The sequence below is a fragment of the Falco biarmicus genome, chromosome 11, assembly GCF_023638135.1.
Source record: "Falco biarmicus isolate bFalBia1 chromosome 11, bFalBia1.pri, whole genome shotgun sequence".
NCBI classification, from domain to species: domain Eukaryota; kingdom Metazoa; phylum Chordata; class Aves; order Falconiformes; family Falconidae; genus Falco; species Falco biarmicus.
The window spans coordinates 11,402,373-11,420,457 of record NC_079298.1 but is presented as its reverse complement, the minus strand read 5'-3'; the positions used below and the strand labels follow the sequence as shown (position 1 = coordinate 11,420,457).

The 18,085-nt window shown below is 39.9% G+C and overlaps 1 protein-coding gene across 2 annotated transcripts in view; it reads right to left on the bottom strand.

Moving 5' to 3' along the window:
* The window catches only part of LOC130156627 (BEN domain-containing protein 5), a 965,146-nt gene that overhangs the window by 162,355 nt on the left and 784,706 nt on the right, over positions 1–18,085 (bottom strand). For both annotated transcript variants that reach the window (XM_056355197.1, XM_056355198.1), the window contains exon 9: positions 92–203. In XM_056355197.1, the coding sequence (XP_056211172.1) occupies positions 92–203 (112 nt within the window). The remainder of the gene's footprint in view (positions 1–91; positions 204–18,085) is intronic.

The following is an 18,085-nucleotide window of genomic DNA, read 5'->3' as shown; positions in this document are numbered from 1 at the left end:
TCATAGTTACTGGCATCTTGCACAAACCCAGAGTGGGAGAGAGTTGGTACCTCAGCAAGTAGCTGTTCTGGCATCACTTTTCCTCACTCACCGGATTGTTGTACATCTCAATGATGAGCTGTTTCACTCCATGCAGTGTGGGATGAGCCCAAGGAGATGGATTTGCCCAGTGCCGGTTTAAATCAAACCCCATCAGAGAGCACCTGCACACACACAAAAAACAAAAACACACACACACAAAGGACATATATGAGCTGCAGCCACTTCTGGCTTCAGCTGCAGCGTTAGGTCTGATGTATTTGAACAAGTTATTCTCATGGAAAAAACAAGGCAAGTGCTTCCCTGAGGATGAGGAAAGCCTGCAGCAATGGCCTTTTTTAGAAATAATGTGACCAGCAGAGCATCAACTGAAACATCTTGGGTCATTCAGCCTTCTTCCTCCTCACAACAGATACACTCACTGTATCCTTTGCCTTTTGCCAGCTTGGCACGCTGGCACTGGAAGAGCCTGCTTGGCCTTCAAGGGTCCCTTCTCTTCAATGTTTTAGCTGGGGGTCTATAGCTATGAGGATGATTCATAAACCACAACAACAGCCCTTTACTTTGCCCTCAGTTAGGCCTTGGCTCAGCAAAGCAGTTAAAAGCATTGAAATCAATGTCTGTTAAGTATGTGCTTAAGGGATTTAAAGCCTGAATGTAATTGTTCCACTAACCCAGCGCCTAAGTCTCTTCCCCTCCTGCAATTGCCTACACAAGTTAGCCAACCAAGACACCAAGTTAAAACGCTTATTTGCCATCACAGCTTGTGGGCATTGAAGCATGTATGCCACCTTGGCTTCTCCTTCCTGCCCTGACTCATATCTCTCTCAGTACATTATCTTAAGTTTGACTCTGCTGCTCCCAGTCCCATGGAATAATATCCCATTCTTTGTGAAGTCCCATTGAAACTCAATGGGCTGTTAGAGTGAACACTGAAGAAATTAAAAAGCTGTAAGTGCCACAAACAGGAGAGGGAAATTGCGTCCTTTGTTTACTGCAGAGGTCACTTAGGCAATCTGCGGCCACTGATACAAGCAGGGAGAGCAGTCTTTTCTGTCATCTCAAGCTGAGCTTGGGATCAGTGAACTTCGGGTAGGTCTTGCTCAGGAATTCTACGGAAGACCACACAAATAATAAAAACCCAGGCAGAGGTGTAACTTTCTCTATATTTAAAGCAAACAAACAAAAAAATCAACCTCACTGTTAAGCCTTAAAGCTTCTTGAGAAGAGAAGAGCTTTCATTGATCCCTGCTCTATTACAAGAATGTCTGTTCAGCCTTAATCTTTTAAACACACCTATGCAAACAATAGAGATTTACTCCAGTAGCGTTATCCTTCAACAAAAATTCTAAGAATCTGATGACCTAAAAACATAAGTTTAATTGGCAAAAAGAAAGGAAAACACCTCACTTCTCTAACAGCTGAAACAAGTAACTGCTTACATCAAACCCAAATAAAAACTAAGACAGAGGTGAAATGCTAAGAAAAGTGAGAGGATGAAAACAGAGGATTAAATTAATTTCCAAAAATGATGAATGAGTATTTTCCTAGGAATAAAAAACCCCAAAGTGAATGGGACATTCTTTTGTAAAAATTCTTATGGGAAGCTATGCAGGCAGGACCTGCTGTGCTCCTTGGCCTTAGACTACCCAACTATCAGGTTGTCTGGGAGTTCAAACACCCAACTGACAGCTCTGCAACTCCATCACTGCTTGACTTGGTGTACAGACAAGCCAGATGTCTCCCTGTGGTGGAGAAAGCCACTTCCTTGTCTTGGTGGTCACTTTTCTGCTTGTCTAGAGGACAGGTGTATTTTTTCTCTGGACATTCCAACAGCTATAATTCCAGACAACTCTGAAAGTTGTCTCCATCCCACCATAAAGCATAACATACTATATAAGATACACATAAACTCTTTCCACTCAGATCTACTAAAACCTATCTTCTTTTAAACACACAGACATTAATATAAAATCAGAAGCTGTTCCAGAGACATAGGTGGAATTACACTGGGATAAAACTAGTATAAAAGCAGAATCACAAGAATGAGGTTTTCATTTAACAAAAGCAGAAACTGTGGTGATGTGGTGATCATCATGAGCCTTACTACATTTTGGCACAGTTCCCAAGAAAACAGCATGCTCACTCTACAGGATCACTTTCTTAAGAGATCAGAACCTGAAATCATATTCCCCTATATGGCTAAAGTGTCCCATTTGCATTTTGTTTTAAGAACACTTAAAACTAATAACACTACAGGGAATAAATATATTCTGATTCCATTATATTTATCTCCAAAGCATGCTGAAGTGGCCAAGCTACAGAGGACCAAAAGCAAATTTTAAATTCAAGCATGATTGTCAATATTAAATTTGGGGTTTGGGACTTTTTAGATAACTTTTAAGCCACCCCTATGGGGAACATAAGTAAGCAATATCTAATTTCTGCAAGATACTAAGGCATTACAATTTGCAATATTTGAATTTGCCATGAACGTCTGGTTAGTGATGAATCTTACAGTTCATTTCAAGCAACAAGAACAGTTGAAAATAGTTGTCCTTACTTGAGAAGACTTGATAAACAGAAAGAAGCAATGCTTGACAAACAAGGGATTCATTTGGGAAGCTCCTCTGAGCTCTATTTAATAGGAACCCAAATTAATTTCCAAATATCATTTAGCTAGTCTTTGATGTGGTATATCACATCTTTATCAATGTAACAACAATTAATTAAATTTCTGGTGTAGGCATTACTACTTCTTTGCAGTCTGGGAACAGCGTAAAATTTTCTATCCCCCTCTATTTTTAAGTCTTCTTTTCCTTTCCTTTTTGCCTAAAGACAAATTTGTATCTACCACATTCTCTTTTTATTCATCTGTTGCAAACTTGTGGTCTCTCTAAGGAAACATCAAGTTGTGTTCCTTGGTACTTCAGATTTGATTATTGACTCTATTACATGTAGAACTGTCTCCCAAAGCTCACATATATCAGGACATGACCAAAACATACGGTAAGAATCTCCCACGTGCCTATTACAGAACCTGCATACATTATATTCTCTTGCTCCCAGCTGATGTGATCTCCCTTGCGACTAATACCTCCAATGCAAGAACTTGAACAGCATAACTTAAAAATTGCATCTTGCACTGCTTTTTAATTCCCCCTACCAGTCTTAAACCATCTCACTTCTAGTATACGTTGCTTGCTGCTTCCATTGCTTAACTGTTTACCTGCTGCTTCAAGCACTGGGTAGGCAAAGTAGAAATATAGGTATACTCTGGAAACAGCAACTCTACAATGGGAAACACCTGTGTTCCAGTATAATACAGGATCTTTCAATAGTTGAGACCAGCTCTCTCACTCAGACTGCAAGTGTTGTCATTGGCTTCAGTATAGTTCCTCATGTGACTATAAGTGTTCCCTAGATTTAGAAAGGGCTTCCAAACCTGTCCTATACAGATTAGGTCTATTTTGTGCAGTAAACAAACTAATGTGCTCAGTACAAAATTAACAAGGGAAAATCCCCATGAATTATATAAAAGTACTGTTTAAGGATGATCTTTGAAAGGGATTATGGAGGAGAGCAAAACAGCAGACATTACAGACTCCAGGAGGTGCAAAGGAAGACAAAAGCAGCTTCAAGATTAGTGAGGGTTGAAGCAGGTGAACATTTCCAGAGTAAGGACACTGGGGTATACGCCATTCCATGAGGTTTAAAGGCCGTGCCCATGAACGGTCTTATTAATGTGGCAGGTAATATCGGCACAGAGCCAGCTAAGAGTGATGTGCTGGCACAGACTTGTACAGTTCAGAAAAAAGTATAATCAGAAGTAGGTGAGCTTTCTATAACAAGCAAAGTAGCAAACTTACTATTACATGATTATGGTCTTCATTCATACTGTGAAAACCTAACGTGTGTCACAGTCATTGCTGACACAAAAAAGGGCATGTATGTAATTTAAAATATTTAAGCTGTTAACAATTGTTTGAATTTTGGATTATGTTTGTTAGGGTTTGTTAGATATACAGATGACATACTATGTTTTTGCTTTGTGATAGAATGTACATTTAAATCAGGTTCTGTGATTATACTTGAGGAATTAGAATTTGCGCTTCACAAATGTTCTCCAGCCTTTTTCTAAAATTTCTGTTTTCTATAAGTAGATAAATTTATTACAGTGTTTATAAATTTACATAAACACAGTGCAAATTCAGTCAAAGCAAATGAGTTTCAAATTTGAAATGGAAACTGAAACATTTTGCAGTATTCATCCCTCCCTACTTGGGAAGCAGCCAGATCTCAAGAGGTTACCAGCTCAACTCAGTAAAACCAAAGATGTTCAAGACCAGCATTCAGCTTGCCGGGCAATTATCCGGACAGAACTTCTTTGGCTCTGGGGGCTTAACTCATCACTGGTTTTAAGTATGCAGCTGCTTTAATGAAAACATCCTTGTCCTTTTCTAGAACTGAGTAAGGTTTAGTACCAAGGCCTATGCTGGTTTATTTTTAGGGCTGCTTCCTGTTCTTTCAGGCTGTGCCTCTCCTTTCTGGAATCCCCAAGTTACAGAAACCTCCAGGAACTCTGCCTTCCTTTCGCTACAGTTCTCCCTCCCCTGTTCATTTTTCCTGCTATGTGAGTATAAGTCTCTCACTAACAGACCCATTTCCACAAGGTGAGATATGGAGAATAATGGAGGAAAGGAGTTAAAGAAATCCTTTTTCATGGCATGTGGTTTATTACAAAGAGAACTCTACACTCTTCCCTTCAGCTTTGTAAGGTTGCGTTGGTTCATTGGATCAGTACCAGGTGAATCTCCAGATAATGCCGCGCACAAAGCCAGGCAGTTCAAATCCACAAATGGCACTACCAACAGGGTTAGGATTTGAAATTGAAAACATAGTGGGGGGAGGAGGTGCACTCACTTTTTTTTTTCCTCAAGGCTTATTGCAATAAGAGTGGAGACAGAGGGTAATTGGTCTCTATTGTTGCACTTCTTCGAAGCAAGAGTTATAGCAAGAAACTGCTGTGAGACTGCAGCCTGCAATATCATGCAGGAAGAGTAGGTGTGCAGTATGAGAGAGTGAATACAAGGGGAACACATGGAAGACTCGCTTCTTTTAATAAATATATCATTTTAAATCCGATATATTCATGACATTTTACAAATCAACTCTACACCTGCCATCGAAGTCAGAGTCTTCATTAGTGTGCATTTCACCATTTGGGTGCTTGGGGCTTGCGATTTATACATTTGCCTATTATTCATTAAAGAGGATTCATTCAAGCCCTCATGTTCTAAGGCAATTAGGTAGCAAGACATCCTAAGACTCCAGCTACAGAGAATCCCCCCTCCCATCTCTCTCTCCCCCTCCCCAGCGTTCTGCATTTTTAATTTAGAGCTCTGGAAACCTTCACAAAGGCTATTTAACGTAACCACTGCAGTGTGCTTCAGGCAGAACACAAGTGGCCATACCCAGCAAAACAGCATTAGCTCTCAGAGACCACATGGTGGAGTAGATGTTTACAGAATGAGCACTGCGTGGTGTACTGACATAATTTTAAATAGTACATGACGGTTAAAGATGCGTTTCTCCATTTTCTGTGTAAACAATGTTAAATAAGAATAAACACAAAGGGATATTTTCTCCTTCTGATGAATACATGCATTTCTTAGAGCTGGTAATAGGCATTACAGACACACGCACCAAGGAGAAGACGCATCCCCACCTGACACAGGCAGACTCCCTTCTCTGATCTTCAGGATATATCTCAATTCTAGTATTTAACTCCCCCTACACACCCCGGGACCTCAGTAATGCCAGAAGGATTCCTGAGCACAAAGCAGAATTCCGGAAATAAAAAACCCATCCCGCAGATAGGAGAATCATGCCCTGTGAGCGTGCCTGGGATGTAAGACAGTAAGATCCTGTCACTAGCGTAGCTCATCCCTGCAGCTAGCATAGGACTTACTCCCCCCTGCATAATTTCCTGCACAGTGCCCAGTCCAATAATCAGTTTTTCAAGGGACAGGGTTTCCAGTGCACTCCCTGGGAGGCAAGGCACAACTAGTTTAGCAAAGTTCTGCCATAGGAAGCGCATGTCTGGCCCCACGTGCAGATCGCTCCGAACAAATGTTCGGCAGGAGCAGGTCTCGCCTGTCCTGCCCTGGAAGGTGTTCTCGGGACTCCCACTCCCAGGCTGCATGCTGAGTCACACTGGCTCATCTATCTTGTGGAACCAGATCCTTTAACCAAGTTACTGAGAACACCTACAGTTCTTCCATTTTAAAGCCTGATTCATTGTTTGGCCTTCTCAAAACCAATCATATCATTGATTTAATGAGAGGAACACAGCAGACAGTGGTGTTTTTTCAACTTATGGATCCCCAAAAATTTCCACTGCAGGCATTGACCCTTCAGAAATTTCACATACGTAGAACATAATGCAGTATTATATGAAGTTTCTTTCCTGATATGGTCCAAAAGCCACCTGCAACCCATGGATCACAAGCTCTAAACCACTGAGGAAGAGAATTTTAACTTCACATGTGCTTAATTTAATGGACTGTCAGCTCTGTGGGTACTGTCAACAGGCCAAGCTTCTTTAGATCCTCCTGCCCAGTCTGCCCGACACTTCTACACAATGCCCTAATCCTGTCTCCTTACAAAATGCTCCCTTCTGACAAGCACACCTTCTTTAAACTATTTGTATTTCTTTGCCGCTCTACATTCCTGGAGGTGGAGATTGGGTGGAGATAAGGTAAACTTGTCACAGTGGTTCCCAGAAAACAGCTAACATACACGTAAGCATTATGGGAGACAGCTCATCTTGAATTATACTTTTGATCCCACTTCTGTCCCTCCTCGGACTACGCAAATAATCTGCAGCACAACACATCTCACAATTATTAGTAAGCACTCCAGCTGCTGTAGAATGACATTCCCCCATATTACAATATATATTTCATATACTTTTTGGCAGATGAAGCTGGCAGTCTTGCTTAACCTACTCCCTTTAGACAAGAGGAAAGGAGTGTCACGTTCCCTTTAGACTAGCATTATATGAACACCCTGAAAAGATGGTTCAGCTCTTACTGTCAGCTCTATTACACACAGAAAGCTGCAGTCAAAGGAGCCAACCTTAATATCACAAACTTGAGCTCTTAAAAATTTGGATATGCCACACCTGCACAGATCCACACAACCTTCATTCAGCCCCATGTCTGTCATTACGATGACACACCCTTTAATTACAGGAGCAGACAGCATTTTTCCACAGGGCCCTTGCTTTATTCTGTGTACAGGATCAACACTGTTCATTAATGAGCAGATTATTCAATATTTTGGCTTTGCCTGGTTGTTCAATATGCAACCCTAGGTCCCTGCCTACTGCATGCTGCTCAAAGCCTACTCTGAGGACAGAGATATTCAGTTCTTCATGGCTTTTCTGAAGTGCTGAGCACTGCAGGAGACAACTGCTTTATATACACTGATGGACTAATTTTCTCAACAGCACTGTTACAAGAGGGGACCACATTGTCCCCAGTTCATAAAAGAGCAACTGGGACAAAAAGTGGCTTACATAAGAGACACCTGCTAATTTGGGCCACCATGTCTAAGAGATCAGGGACAAGATTTTTGTTTGAGAGAACTTAGATTTGTGTAGCATGTTACATGTCTGGCATCTAACTTACAGTGCTTTGAACTGAAGCTGATTGTACTCGAGGCTTCTCTAAGTCTGACCCCAAAATGGCAATATGAGTGGATAGAATTTTAGAAACATCCAAGTCTGTGGAATTAGGACAGTTGGAGATTACTATAAAATGGTAAGACATTACTGGATCATGAATGGGTTTTGAGTGTTTTTCAGTTATATCTTAATTCAGCCATTTTTGTTGGCTTTGGATCCCGATACTGCTGCATTCAACTGTGTCTGAGAACCTGCTCTAATACATGGTGGTTAGGGTTAGCACTGTACCTGATATTGCCTTTACTCTCCTGTATTGGATTAAATTATTACTCTGCTACATTACTGTTTACCAGGCTATTTGCATCCAGAGCAACCCTTATGCAAAGGTAGCAATGCTGCACACATATTCTCAATGTGTTAGGCCAAAACCCAGCCAGAAGTCCATCTCCATCACCACAAAGGCCTTTTCTTCTTTGGTATCCTGAAGCAAGGGTTTGACTTGATACCAAAACTGTGAAGAAGGTGTGCACTATTCTGATGAAAGAGCAAACAAAAAAGCAACACAGGACTGGCAAACTGCTGGCTGAATACTAACTTGCAAGGCTTAACTGCCCAGCAGCAGAAAGCAGGATTACTGGCTTCCTTTTATATCTACGTTTGCTAACAGGCTCTAATACACTTGGGTGTTTCTCACTCCCATACAAAGCCAGGTATTCCTGTATAGTCTTGCCATATCTGTAACTTGTTGAGTTTGCAGACAACTTTTTGGATACAGAAGTATCCATGTGTTTCTGGTTGGTGGGAGAGAAGGCCCGTTTTGTCGTCTCTGCACAGCATTACTAAACCCATACACATTGCCTGCAAGCAGCCTACCCCTGCTTCATTAGTTAGCATGCACAATTTTAATCAAAACTTAGTCAGGGATGTGTCCATTAGCCAGCCAATACAGCAAAGTCCTTTACCACCAAGTGGAAAATTTACAATTGTATAGAAAGTCCTGAACAAAACCCCAGGTCACGTAATATTGCAGAAAAGGGGAAAATGGTCCAGGGGTTCACTTAGGGTGACAACATGAGACTATTAAGACTTTGTATGCAACCTAGGGAAAGATTGCAATGCCTTGGTTCCTCTCTTGTAAAAATAATTATATGATCAACCCTTCATGGTGTTTTAAGAAATACATGCAGGATTATGAAGTACTTTGGTGCTATAGCAATGGGGATATTAGCTTTACAGCTGGAGATTAAATGATTTATGAAATCACAAAAAGATTTTCTGACAGGCCCTGACTTCTGGTGAGTTTCACTTCCAACGAGATTGCACTACTTCACACCTAACAAACACTTCTGAAATGCCTGTAAGAGCAATAAGATATCCCAGTGCATTTTATGAGAGGTATTCTCTGAGGGTTTGTGTACAGAAGGGGGAATGTGTGGGGTTGTTCTGTTATACCAGTGAACATTTCCTCTTGTTTCTTCTACATCCAACTCCCTGTAACTAAAGGTATTTTCTTCTCAAATGTTCTCACTCTAATTTTCAAGGTCATCTGGCCCACTGGGTATGTTACATATTGCTATCTAATTAAAGAGAGAAGATCAACCTTATTCTACTAGATTGTTTTAGTATCTGCCAGCTGACTACTCTTCATTAGCAAAGGGACAATGTGGCCAAGTCAGTTAAAAAACACCCCAACAAAACCCAAACAAAAACCACACTGAAAACCCCAGACCATTTCATCCTTGGAAAGTCCACTAGAAGCTCTGAGCACGATGCAAAATATCTTCCCATAATCACTGCTATGGTAAAATAACAAACAGTTCATAGCAGAAATAATACCGGTGTCTTGTTTGTCACATAACATTTCAGAAGATAGCAGGCAAGTTATAAAGCCCTGATCTGTCTCTGATTGCAATCAACAAAAAGCCCAGATGCTTTCAAAGGGAGTTAAATCAGGCTCAGATCTTTTCCAATCACTTGTTAATTTAAGGGGCAGAGCTTCACTGTGTGGTATTGCCACAGCCCAAACACCACAGGGAAGGAGGAACTACTTGACAGCGTGGTGATCTCTGTTCCATTACCAATTCCTACCTCAAATCACTTAGGCTTTGTATTTTTCACCAATCCCATCAGTTAAGCATACCATATGCCCTAGAAAGCAAGCTACCTGGCAAAGATATATTTCTCATAATACTCCATGACATCTGCTCTTACTAACTCAAAACAATGTATGAGGGGATTTGGTGCCATCACATGAGATATGGGTCAGTTGTCCGATACGAACACTTGTCCGATGCAGAAGAATGGGAACGTAAAGCACTCAAACTGTAACTTCTATAAATCACTGCAATGCACCAGTAGAATGTGATTTGATACCAAGCCAAGCTGAAACTACACATTTTGATTCCGGAGCACTGAAACATCTCATTGCAATGAATAATGGTACAATGAAAGATTAGTTTGAGAATCCTGATGAGAATAGTAAATCTGAAAATTTTAAACCTTCAGGGATTCAGAGCATTTTTTTAAAATTATTATTATTATTATCTCTCAAAAATAGGCACTTAGGGGTAAAAATGGTCAGTAAAGCAAATTTTGCCTACCAGGTTAATAGAAAATTTTCTGTGATGTATAGAAGAATGCAACAGTTACTGAAGACATGTAACAGTTGAAGAAAGGAGGTGAGGGTGAAACACCATGTCAAACTAAATCTTCAGATAATTGTTATACAGGCAGACCAAGAAAGAGCTCAGGCAGGAGCTGATCTTAGCATCCTTCTTATCCCACTTGATACATTTAGCTTACTTAATAAAAAAAAGCAGTTGTTGTCTAAATAGTCATGAATGAAAGATTTCTTCAGTCCAGTTACTTAAATCTGTGATGCAGAACTGATTTTATCTTCTTATGTAACCCTTTGAGACATCTTCCGATGTGAAATTATGACATGCAACTGGACTTGGCTGTATTCATCTCTTCTCACCCTTAGATACTTCACTTTCAAACTTACCCATAGAAGGCTGAGAGCTCCATATTTTTCAAAGACAAGAGTATACCCTTCAGTCTAACTTTCTCTCTCTGGCATTATGGTCTGTACTATTTTTCTAGTGAGCGCTCCTTTCAATCAGCCAGAAATTACTGATGAATATTAAAGCAGTAATGTACATGGGTACATTAAAATCATGTAAGCAAATTGAAACCAAAGAGCTCAGCCATGTATTGGTTCACTGGCAAACCTTGTCTACTGTTGCTCAAAAAGTAAAGTGAATAGGTAGAGCACAAACCCAATATTACTTTAAGTCAAGTTTTATAGGGAAAATTACATTTCATCCAGTAGCACCTCTGAGAAATTCTTATGCCTGACACTGTTAGCACCACAAGTGCTAGAGTCAGCCTATGTCATCCTCTGTTGACATGATGAATGTTATACCTGTTCTCTTAAGCACATTACATGTGAAATGAAAGATCCCACAGCAGCAAAACAAAATGCAGTGCAAGATCATGTCGTGGTTAAAAAGTACAAATGCTCGTGTGCTTGTGCATGCTGCAGCACTCAATACCTTTTGCTTTTCCATGCTGGTTGTTGTCAGAGTTCCTTTTCCTCACCACATCTGTGCTAGAGCAACAGAAGTGCTACTTTTCACTCTGCCTTCTTAAAAAAAAGGCTTGAAAAAACATACCGATCATGCTCAAAAGTGTGGTTTTGCCTGCCCTCCTCTACTTGTAACCCATCTAACTTCTAAAGGCACTGGCCAATTTTTACTCAATTTCACAGAAAAGGACATAATAATAAAGAGGTATACATGTACATATAAAATATATGTGTGCATGTATGCATAAGGGGGAAAGGTCAGGCTCAGGGAGGGAGATGCACTTAAAGCTCTTTTGTAAATTCAGGCAGGCCTGAGCTCTACTCTTCATCTGACTCCCTGTGCATCTCTAAATGGATGGAGATTAAGTACAGTGACATGGCAATGCCATGAGAAGTGGTCTTCACAATCAGCAATCTATAGGCGTCAGAAAAATTGGAAGTTTGAGAGTTTTTGGTGAGTTTTTGGCTTTTTGCTTGAAAGGCATTCCAGCAAATATGCCTGGCACTAGGAATCACATCCTCCTGTCCCAAGATGCAGACTCCATGCAGGAGAATGCTGCACTCATTTCAACCAAGGCTGTTATTTTAAGAGGGTTAAGCTCTACCATGTACAGCTTAAACCAGAGAAGAATTTAGAGATCACAGCACATAATGTTCTGAATCCTGTCCTATAGCACTGGAGGGGAAGGACTTACCATTTGACTTGCCTCCTTTTAGTTACAGGAAATGAGGCTGATTAAGTCATACTGTTTGTGCCCGTGCCTGCATTACATTTCAGTAACTTTAGGGTTAACTGGTGAACTTCAACCAAATTTGACAATAACTTAGAAGATTTTCAGTTCCTGTAAGTTCTATGAATATAGGCAGCTAGGCAGAAGGAGATCCTATGAACATCTCCACTGAAAAGATTATATAATGAAGTCAGTCTTTATTAGACAACAAAGAGTCCACATGGAGAAAAAAACCTCCCGCATGACTTTTCATCTGCAGATATTTTCAAAACTTATAAAAAGCCTTTAGAAACCAACGTGGCACTGAAATTAGCCGTGCTTTGAGAAAGGACTAGGACTGAAGACCTCCAGAGGTCTACATTAATCTTTTTTTTTCCTATAATTCCATGAAAGTATTAAATATAGGGAAAGTTTCAATCATTGCTCATACCTCAGCAGACACCAGGAGAACCCAGCTGTGGGACAGTAGAATTCACAGGCTCATGGAATGACTTATTTTTCTGTATGCATATTTGCAGCCTCACACAGTTCAGCACCCTTGAGATAAAATCTTATAGCAAAAATGTACAATGAATGAGAACATATATGAGTGGGAAGTGGAGGAGCAAACAGATTTCAATTTCAAGCTTTCATGGCTTAGCATAAACAAACATGAAACAATTCACCCCCAGAATACAGAGGTAGGAGGGAGATATTGACAGTGTCCTCTAGACACACAAGGAGACTGAGAACTAGGGAGCCTGGAGCAAAGAGAACATTTCAAAAACTGTCTAAAGCCTTAGGACAGTTAGAAGCAAAGATGAAGCTTGCCCGATTCATTCACTGGGGCTGCAACAACAATTATCTTCATACACTGCTACCCCCAAGATTGACAAAAATAAGCCAGATAGGTCAAATTTTGCTTTCTCCTAAACAAAGTTAACCTTTTAAAATCTCAGTTAAAACTGAGAATGGGTGAACAGATTTTGGAAAAATAAGAACAGTCTAATAACTTCCTCTAGAAAGCCACAAAAACAGCTTCTAAAGAACTCGCATAACTAAATCTCTTTATGAGCTTGAAAAGTCCATTTGAATTTTGTATTTTCCCCTCCTTTATTTTTCATAAATTCATTGTCTTCCCATATCCAAAACTCAAAATACTCATCTGAGATAGGGTCCCATTTCTACACCTTTTAGTTGACAGACAGTGCAGTAATTCTATAGTGATTATGAAGTGATCAGGGAGATAGCTTGCTTCTCTAACAGATTCTTGTAGACATTCATTTGAGCTGTAAATGGACAAATTAAGGAAGTTCATCTTCCCAGATGATCTGCCCATTAGCTTGCTGTTTCCCACAGCAGTAAAAGCAGTGATTAACTGCATAGATTCTTGCTCACTGCTTTAGCACCTGCAGTGCCTCCCGTGGTAAATCTGTTTCAAAGCAACACTGACAAAAATGAGTAACACTAGTCCAGACTACACCCCTAAGCCTCTAAACCCACTGCTTCTAATAGGATGAAGCAAAGTACCAGTCCTTGTTTTCCCAACCCATCCCACAACGTGGTCTTCCTAATGTGGTTCAGGAATCAGTCCTTTCAGCTATACTCTGCCCTGAGAAGAACTTTAATATTTGGCAGGAAATACAGAACATTCAACAGACCTGATACTTGTTTTGTTCAAGCTAAGACTGGTATCTGAGTGGTGTGGCATTCACTGTGGACTGATTTAGTTCTTTGATTTTGGTAGTTAGTGCTCCCACCTTCAAGTATTTCAGAAACTGATCCCCATTCTGGCCTCCTGACAAAAAAATGCAAGGCAACTTGCTTGTAAGGCTCATGAAATGGGATTACTGGAGGCATGTAGAGGAAAGAGCAATTCACTACCTTCAAAATCAAAACATTCCTCTACATAGGCTTGACCTGAATGCCTGCCAAGACCATTGTGGTATCCCTATCTGAAACTCACAGGGCAGAATTAATAAAACAAACTTTGACAGTAGTGAAATGGGTCACCCTGACCGTACGTCTGCTTGAAAAAAGATGGAGGTAAACAAATTTAAGGCTTACCATGGAAGCGCATTGAAAGAATAGTTTCATGGCCAGGAAAAGAGGAGATGAAAATTACTTTCTCCACTTTAAAAGAAAATTTATTGAAGCCCGGAAGACAAGAACAGAAGCAAAGTAAAAACCAAAACAAAACAGCCCAGAAGAGCTCTGAAAATACAATCTCTCCCATCAGCTTCTGGAAAATAGATAACCTATGCGTAGTATGATTGAATTTTTCTGTTTCATCACCCTAGTGGTAGCATCTTGTATGAAACTGGTTTATGAATTGAGTTTTGAGTGGGTCCTGAGAGAGCAGAAGTTATACCAATCTAATCAGGATGTGACAAACACATGCATCAAAATGTTGCATTGTCAAGATCCAGAAGCCACTTAATTCCAGAAAGATTTTAAAGTTGAGAAAGCAGTTTTGGCAACAGAATTAGAAATGATGAGAAGGAAGATGAAAATCCAGGTGGAAGAAAATAACACAAGTTTTTTCAAAACATCCTTTCAAAAATCCAGCCATATTCCTACACGGTTTTTTGACTAACTTATAAAAAAACCTACGTTTTGTTCAAATGAAGAACACAAGTGCCTTCTTCCATTTATTCCATCTGTTTCCTGAATATATGATAATAATGGGATGAAAGGTACATGAACCGAGATAAATAACACCACAGTAAACCCCGTGAAACCCGTAGGATACACCACAGAACATTCTCAGCAAAACATCCCAAAGCAAGTTAAATACAAAAAAAGCCATGCTACCGTCATTGCTACGCAGAAAAGAAACACCAATACCACTGTCACACAGGAAAGAAAGCAAGATTCATGTGATTGCTTTGTAATGGTTCCTAAACAAAAGCAGTGCACAGAAATAGTCTATGATTATCAATAACATGAGACCAAATTGCAAAGCATGTGCATTAAAAGAGATGACATCAACTGCTTCCTTCAAAAGAATAAGAACATCACAATCACTTTGTATTTCCCTGGTCTCAGCTTGCTTTTCCTATCTAAATACTGAAGATAGCTTCACAGGATAAGTACAGATTAGCAAAACATTCAAGGTGATTGAATGGATCAGTATTATTGTTTAGCACAATGCTATAAGATATAAAAATCCACAGAAAAGGAAGATCTGATATCTGCACAGCCACTTGAAATTATGCAGCTCACATGTTGAATTTTTACATTTTTTTGTAACATCATCAAGTGTCACAGTAGATGCCTGAAAACAATTCCAGCTAAAGAGTGAGATTTAAAGCTGAGGATCTTGAGCAAGAGGTGGAACAAAAATTCCTAAGTAAACTGCTATCTTGTTTGTCACACAAATAGAAAATCCATATGTTAGTGCCAGAGGCAAAAATAACATGTTCTAACCAACTACACATAAGAAAAAACTGAAGAAACATTTGTCTGTAGGAGAGGGGAGAAAAAAAAAATAAATTAAATATCTATCTAGAATAGTCCAAATTATCTTAAGAGGAATAATACATCCTGCACTAAATCCCAGTCAGGTCGAAAGCATAAATGCATGACATCCTCACCATTGTGGCTCTTGTAATAATGTCCAGCAGCTTGCTCTCTCTGTTTCCCCCACTCTCATAGAGATCTGTGCTTTAGTTACAGGTTTACTAATATGTTATTTCCCCTTAGGTCGCTAGAATGCAATACCTTATCAAACAGACTGTTTCACGCCGTGACATGGCTATTTGGTTTATTTCTATGTATCTAATATTAATAGAGAGAAGCTCAGATCACACTGAACACTTCCACATAACCTGTAATTTGGGATGGAGATTTTACATTCAGAAATTATAATTCTACACAGTGTTCTTCATTTCCAGAGCCAAAGACTTTGTACTTCAAGAGCTAAATCAAAACCCCTAAAATTCCGACATCTATGGTTTGATTTTCTGTGAGGTTCTTGGAGCATTTCACAAACATTAATGAAATGTCCTCCAACGCTTCAGTGAGGCAGGTGCATAGTATTAGTCTCACTTTGCAACTCAGACAACCAAGAAACAGAGGGGGATTGAGTGAATCATCCAAGATCATTCTGGACTTGTCTGACAGAGTCATAAATAGAAATCAGGACTCTGCAAAAAGTAAATAAATCACCTCCCTTCCTGGAAGAAACAGCAAAATATTTGGTGAATTTTAATTGCATGTATCATTCCATGCTTCTGGGTTACAGCTAGGAAAGGAAGGTCATTTTGGGCAAGGTCATTCCCACAGAAAGTCCAGGCAGACCTTCAGTAATAAGTGATGTGTGCAAAACCCATGTAGCCTCACAAGAATTTCATTTGAATGTTTAAGATCCTATATACCGGTATAAAAATTTGAGATATCTCAATAAAATTTATTTATCTGAAGAGAACCTCAGTTCCAAATTTACTTGTGTTTTCTCACAGGTAATTATCGAGGCAGGAATAAACAGCAAACAACATTTGCCAAGTTGACACAGGACAGCTAAATATGTCAGGTTAGCAAAATTATCTTCAGATATGAAAAAGTAACTTGCCCTAGGCTGGGATGGGCAACTTTAGCAAAGCTAGAATCAAATCAGTGTTGATAATCTCTCCAATGTAACAGGACCCCTTAACTGGTGTGTATGGGGGCGGGAAATGGATAAACCCCAAGAGCCCTGCTTGACCAAAGCACCACAGACACCTCCCCACTCCCAAGAATGCAATATTCAAGCCTAACTGGAAAACTTACAATGTATTATTTGGACTAAAAAAGGCTGTTTGCTTTTTGCTTCTCTTGACAGATTTGACAAGATGACTATCAGATAGAGGTTCAGACACAGATGTAAAGCAGAAAAAGGCCAATTACCAACTTTTTTCTCCTTCAGAAATATTTGAAACTGCTTCCCGGTAATGAACAACACACAAACATATCATTGAAAACTGAAAGGTGGCTTACCTGAGGCAATCAACACAATAATTGGGACAATTCTCAAACAAAAAAACCAAGTCTCTCTCCAAATTTATGTTCATAGCGCTGCTGACGTCCCCCCATCCCTTGAATTTGCCAGCACTGGCATTCTCCACACTGGCACAGAATATGCTCTGTAGCCATCTCTGTGGCTATACTGCTCAGCAAACTAGGATCATTAATCTGGCTCACAGTTAGCCCAAACTGGGGGAAAAAAATACTAATAATGTAAAACCCCAAAGTCCTACTGCAAACGGGGCATTTGGCTTTTATTAATCCTCAGTTGCAAGAAAGGGATATTTCGAGACACAGTGTGACACCACAAAATCTCTTTAGCCCTGTTTGCTTCTTTCTGCACTGTACCATGCTGCTTGCTCTAATATTTGAGCAGATGACACAAACTTTTGAAGAGAAATTTTTAAACTTAATGAATTGAACAGAGTACTACATAGAGTAGTAGCCAGCCCTGGACAAAATGGAATGTATACATTAAATAAGACTAGACAGTTGTGGGCAAAGGTGGGGGGAAGTGATCTGATGAAAAAGCACTATGACAAATGGCAGCAAAAAATGGCACAAAAATGTGTTAGATTCACGATTCAAGGGGATGGGTGGTGGTGGGGAAGATGTATAAAAGCAGTAGATCAGTTATCAGGATAACAAAACTAAGGACTGAGGAGACTAAAAGATAAAGGAATGATGAAAAGCAGGAAGGGAGGATGAGCTGAGCACACACCTGGTCACAAAAGCAGAGAGTGCCTAGCCAGATGATAGAGACATTCAGCGGCCACAGGTTACTGTGTCACTGTTTATAACATACGGAGAACGGCAGCAATCACTAAGTTTGGCTTCTGGATCTACATCTAGAACGTTATCCAAACTCAGACCAGAAATGTAGTAATTTCCATCCTAACACACGCAGGATACCCAGGCAAAAATGTGACAAATGGGTAAAAATTGTGTTTGGAAAAATCTCAAAATTAAAAGAAAGAAAGATGGAAGGAGGAAGCCATAGAGGGGAAAATAAAAATCAAACCCAAACCAAAATCAACCAGCCAACAACAACAACAA